This window comes from Microcaecilia unicolor, chromosome 8, assembly GCF_901765095.1.
Source record: "Microcaecilia unicolor chromosome 8, aMicUni1.1, whole genome shotgun sequence".
Lineage (NCBI taxonomy): Eukaryota > Metazoa > Chordata > Amphibia > Gymnophiona > Siphonopidae > Microcaecilia > Microcaecilia unicolor.
Window position 1 is genome coordinate 185311248 of NC_044038.1, and position 6129 is coordinate 185317376.

Sequence of the window (6129 nt, forward strand, 5' to 3'; positions counted from 1 at the left end):
ATAACATCTGAGGCGGGCAAGCAATGCTTTTAATCACATTTTTGGGGAGTGGGAGGGGGTCAGTGATTACTGGAGGAGTAAAGGGAGGTCATCCCTGATTCCCTCCAGTGGTCATTTACAGCAGTGTTTCCCAAGTCCGGTCCTGGAGTACCCCTTGCCAATCAGGTTTGCAGGATATCCACATTGAATATGCATGAAAGAGATTTGCATACAATGCAGGCAGTATATTCAAATCACGTTCATGCATATTCATTGTGGATAACTTGAAAACCTGACTGGCAAGGAGTACTCCAGGACCGGACTTGGGAAACACTGATTTAGGGCACCTTTTTGTGCCTTATTTTGTGACACCACGGGGCCTTCACAGGTTTGTAAACCACAGGACACCGCAATTCCTCAAACCTCCCAGCTGAGCAGTCCTCTTGCCCAGAGAAAAAACACCGACCAACAGCCTTTCTTTTTCCCCTTTATTTATTTTCTCCAGTACACAGTCAGCAGGTTTTTGTTTCAACGTTTCCTTCACTCCCTTCTCATTACCTCTTGGGAGATGAACGGGGTCCCACCTAATCTCTGTCAGTCTTTAACATCTGACAGCCCCCTTCTGACCCGTTGAAAACCCTAACCTCCTGTTGGAGTGCTTCTGTAGCCACTTCTTGCCCTCTTTCATTAAGTCACAGAACCATGTTGCCATGAGCCCTTTTACCTGCCCACCTTTAGCTTGAGCTAAGGCTGAAATGTCCATGGGCTCGCCTTCTGAAGTCTCCTCGCTCTCCAATCCTCCCCCACTTTTCCCAGACTGCCAGTCCATGGGCTCCGCTACAGCTTTCCACACCAGCTGCTTCCCATCATCATTATCCCTATCCCCCAGCTGTTTCCTATTCTGTTCATCCAGCCCTCCCAGATCCTCCTCCTTTCCCCTAGGATTCTGGGACTTGTAGTGAGGGTAACACTTTCTGATCCTACCCGGCCTCTCTCTCAAGGGCTGCTGGGACTTGTAGTCTTTCAGCTTCATTGACCTAAATGGTGAATGAGACAGACTGCTTTCCCGCACTGGCCCTGAACCCTTGATTCTGGCCCTTTCAGCTCTGTCCTCCCGTGGCGATCTAGAGTACCTAAGCAACTTCCCTCTCCCCGCTTCTCCTGCTTGGCGACCCTTGCTCCCTGACTGATCACAATTTGTTCTAAAAACAGGTCTAGCTCAAAAGGTCTTACATTTACTCCTCCTCCTACTACTACTACTACTATTTAGCATTTCTATAGCACTACAAGGCTTACGCAGCGACATTTTGGGTTTGTTCCATTACGGCTGAAAAAGTTCAAGTCTTAGGAATACCCAAATCCCGCCCTTAGCACACCCCTGGGATGCCCCCTTAAGATTTGGATGCACTGCAAAAGAAAAGCATAGAAAAACATCTGAAAAATAGGTTTTGAAAATACCAATTTGGACATTTTTGTGAGAAAAACATCCAAATGCTGCGTTATGCCGCTTTTTAGACATTTTTCTCTTTTGAAAATGAGCTCAAAAAAAGATCCAGCAAGTATAATGGAGGTAACCATGAGTGGGAAAGCGCAGGGTACAAATGTAACAAAAAAAAAAAAAGAGAAGACAACCAAATTTGAAAAGAACTCTGATGTAAACAGGAAGCCAGTGACTTTTTAAAAAATAGATTGATAAACTATCGTACCTCTTTAATGAGTAAACCAGACGCAATGCCATGTTTTGAATAGTTTGGAGCTTCAAACAATAGTTTCGAGGAACCCAGATAAATAATATTGCAATAATCCAAGAGGCTGTTATGGAATTTGCTAAAACTTTCAGACCAGTGCTAACACTTTTTCTCTGACTGCAGATTCTTCAAAACCAGTGATTGAACAATTAACTTTTGGTTAATTTTGTTCCTGATCAAAATATTTGCGAACCCAGCAAAGATTTTGCAGAATAAAGAAAGATCTTTGGGTTAAGAAATTGCTCTGGGGCTGCAAAGTCAATCTGGCACCTAAATAAGCACCCAGGACTTTTATAAAGGGTGAAAATTTGTACTCCATATGATAAATCTTCACATTCAACAGAATTACTAATCAATAAGAATTTTGTCCTTATACTCGGAAAAATATACCCATCTCTTTTCAAACGTTGCCTTAAACAAATTAGTTGCTGATGAGGGAAAAGATGCTGATATTACTATATCTGTTAAATTGCTAGTAAAAATTACTGTCAAATAAAAAATAGTTCTGATATAACACTCTGGCAGTTAACTCAACCAAGAAAAACTAGGTTACCAAATGAGGATGGGAAACGAAGCTTCTCGTATTGGCTACATTTGTGTAAAGAGAGTGAAGAATGTCCCCTGAAGCAGCAGCAGCCTAAGTTAACTGTATTGGTTCTCTTTATATTTTATCTATTTATTTATTTATTATTTATTATGACATTTTTACCCCGCATTTTCCCAAGAAAGCTCAGGTTCAATGCAGCTTACATAACAAATTAAGAAGAAGCATTACAAGACAATTAATATTAATACAAGAATACAACTATTAAAAAAATTATTTCCATATTAGCTGAACACAGGCCTATTTTATTTCTGATATCCAATATCCGTCCCTGAATGTTCTATGATTATTGCTATCCCTTGCTGTCTCCTTCTATCAGTCCCTCGCCTGTCTTCCTCTGACAATTACTAGTTCGCTGTTGTTTCATTTTCCATGTTCCATTTTCTCTGTAAATTGCTGTGCTCTTATTTTTATACAGGGAGATTCAGGTGGGCCACTGGTGTGTGAAGATGGAGAGAAGATGGTACTGTATGGGGTGGTGAGCTGGGGAGCAGGATGTGCTCGGGAGAACAAGCCAGGGGTGTACACCAATGTTATCAGCTACAATGACTGGATCAAAGAGAAAATAAGATGAGGTCATGACCGCTCTGGTGGCAATTCCACCCTTTATTGTTTTCTTCTTACTTTTTGTCAACTCAGAAAATTAAAACCGAGAATTCAGGATAGAAAATATGCTGTACCTGAGAGAATGAGAATTATAAACTCCTTTCATAATAAGAATCAAGCTTGACTGAGATGTTGCATTCCACTTTCTATCCGTGGCTAACAGCGACGGTGGAAACCTCATTTACTTACATACTGGCAACAGCTCTGGCATAAACAATTGAAGGGCTTATTTCCAAAACCCACTAAGTCCATTTTAGTTGCATCAGAGAAAAATCAGTTTTTCATGCAAACATAAATATTTTTCATTTCCCACAAGAGGTAGAGTAACAATACATTTAAAAAAGCTGAAATATGGTAATTATAAGTGTGTTTAAAATCTTGCATGAGTTATGTTATATATGTAAAAAATGTTAGACTTTTAGAGAAACCTAAGCATTTCATTCTATGGTAGTCTTACCACATAAATCTTGAAATACAACGGAAATTGAATCATATAATGTGTTAGATGCAACATATTAAAAAAATCAAAGTATGATTAAAACTGCAAAACATTTTTCTGTTGCCTGTTTATCTACAATGTGCCACTATATTGACAAAACTGGTTATATTAGACCAGCAAAGTAACTATGATCAAGCCTACAATCAATCTAGCCAATATCCAAAGTGATTTAGCCAGCTGCTGACCGGTTAAATCGCTTGGTCGGGGCTAGCCACTAATTTTCAGTGGCACTTAACCGGCTAAGTCCTGTTGAAATTCATGGTTAGTGCATAAGTCCAAGCCACCTATGTTGGGGGTGTTCTGAAGGAAGAATCAGCACGTGTCTGTTTAAGTGCAGATATCCAGCCCTTATGAGGCCAGGTGGAGCGCATAAATGGGACCACGTAAAAGTCTGTCCTATTTGTATGCGCTGCCCCTTACGTGTTAGCCAGATGAAAAATAACTGGACATTCAAATCTGATGCCCGGACAGGGCTTGGCTTTGAATATTGGGGAGTAACTCTGTTGGCGGTGAGCAAAACGCTCACTGTGACAACAGATACATGTCACAACACAACACAGTATTTTTATTCTCTATTTAAAACATGACATTAATTAATTAATTTTATTTATTACATTTGTACCCCGCGCTTTCCCACACACAGCAGGTTCAATGCGGCTTACATAGTAAATAGAATTACAGAGTCTTGTAAGGAAAATAATACAAACTGTAATAAACATAATAATAGTAAGGTTTTAAGAATATATGAATTAGATATGGGAAGGTAAACAAAGATAGGATAGGCAAAAGGAAAGGAGATTGGGAGGGGTAAAGTGCATTTCCAATTAGTTTGGCTAGCAGAATCTATCAGGTTTAGGATAGAAATCATGGTTGTATAAAAAGTGACTTTTTGGCTATTCTTACCTTGTACGTTACAGCCACAGAACAACATTCTCTTTCCTTGGGCTTTCAGGTTTTGGTTTTGGCACACTCATGCACTTCAGAATATCTGTGTGCTACTGTGTATCTTTCTTTTTTTCCTTGTCATTCACGTCAAAGGGTTTCTTAACAAATCATCACTATCTGTGGAGGACAAGCCCACAACATGGCAGAAGCTTGGCTTTCTTGATCGAGTCTTTGGCTGATAATCACACAGGATAGTTGGTGATTTGCCATGAATAGCATGAAGTTTCATCTTTCTATGTTCTTCAACCACTTTTCTGGACATCGTGTGCATTTATGAGGTTTATTTGAAGACTTAGGGGCCCTTAATAAGTACCTGAATATATGTAAACCACTTTGAATGTAGTTGCAAAAAAAGCTCAGAAAGGCGGTATTATCAAGTCCCATTTCCCTTTCCCCTTTTACTATGCTGCAGTAAAAGGGGTCCTGTGGTGTCCTCGGCACGTGGATTTGCTGTGCACTGAAGCCCCTTTTACTGCAGTGAGGTTTTTGTGAAAAAAAGGAAATGTCTGTTAGGTAAGTGTATACTTGCCACTGGGCCATTTCCTGGGGGAGATAGGAGGCGGTAAGAGCTTGTTGCCTGATTACCACCGGGTAACCCCCCCGGCGGAAAAAACTTAAAAATTGCACACGGTGGGGGCAGTACTACCACAAGCTTCCGTGGTGAGCCAGCAGTAGTGCCGGATTGGCGTGTGAAAAAAATTGATATCTCTACTGCACTTTGTCAAAGAGCCTCTTAATGTCCCATTGTGGCAGTCACATGACTTGCTAGAGCCTCATCTATTGGCAACAAGACTTTGGTTTTAGAACCAAGATCCACCTGGACTTAGTACATTTTAGAAAGAAATCTTTTTTTTTAACCTGGATGCAGGCAAAGGACAAACAAACTTTTGATCTCAATAATTAATTACACTGATAGATAACAATATCCTTTGTCCATGCAAAATTATAGTTTTTTTTTTTTTTTTTAACCAAAAGAGGGCTTAGTGGATTTTGGAAATAAGCCCTTCAATTGTACTTCACAGGTCACATTCAGTTAACAAATTCTAGAGTCACCTCAGTAACAGTAACATGATCTCCAAATGGGTTAATTTTGCAAATACCATGAGAGTAATGAACCTCAATCCTAAGCCAGGATATGTGGAGTATGATCTGTGTCACTTAATTTACCAAGTTTCCAAGTTTATAAGGGACTTCTACCCCACCCATCATATAAAATGTCATAATACAGGTAATAGAGGAAGAAGGAGATAACTTACAAGATTATACAGCAAACAGAGAGGGAAAGGAGGTAGAACTACAATGTTTAACAGTAAAGTGAAGGGGGGAGGGAAGGAGATCTGAATGGACTGAAAGTTCTTCTCTGAGCAATCTAGTAAGACCAGTAAACAAAAAAAAAAATGCTCATACATATGTAATGGAACCAAGGCAAAGAGAATTTTGTAGAGAATGCAAAGAAATTTAAATTGAATTCTGACTTCAATGGTGAGCCAATACAGAGATATATTGTGAAAGTGAAAAAATTAAACAAACTGCAGTATTTTGGATCGTTTGTAATTTTTTCATTATTTGGTTTGAGCAACCCAAATAAGCAACACTACAGTAATCTAATTGTGATAAAACTAAAGTTTCTGTTAATGATCTGAATTGCTCTGATGTAAAAGATTTACATATTCTTCAAAGTTTCCTTATCAAACAAAATATTTTCCTGGTCTAATAGTTAATCTGGGACTCAAATACTAGATTCTGAT

General features: G+C 39.4%; 1 protein-coding gene across 1 annotated transcript in view; it reads left to right on the plus strand.

Annotated features, from left to right (window-relative positions):
* The window catches only part of F12 (coagulation factor XII), a 28606-nt gene extending 22688 nt beyond the window's left edge, over positions 1-5918 (plus strand). Inside the window, exon 15 of the mRNA XM_030213211.1 lies at positions 2750-5918. Within this exon, the coding sequence (XP_030069071.1) occupies positions 2750-2905 (156 nt within the window). The 3' untranslated portion in view covers positions 2906-5918. The remainder of the gene's footprint in view (positions 1-2749) is intronic.
* The last annotated feature ends 211 nt before the right edge of the window (positions 5919-6129 follow it).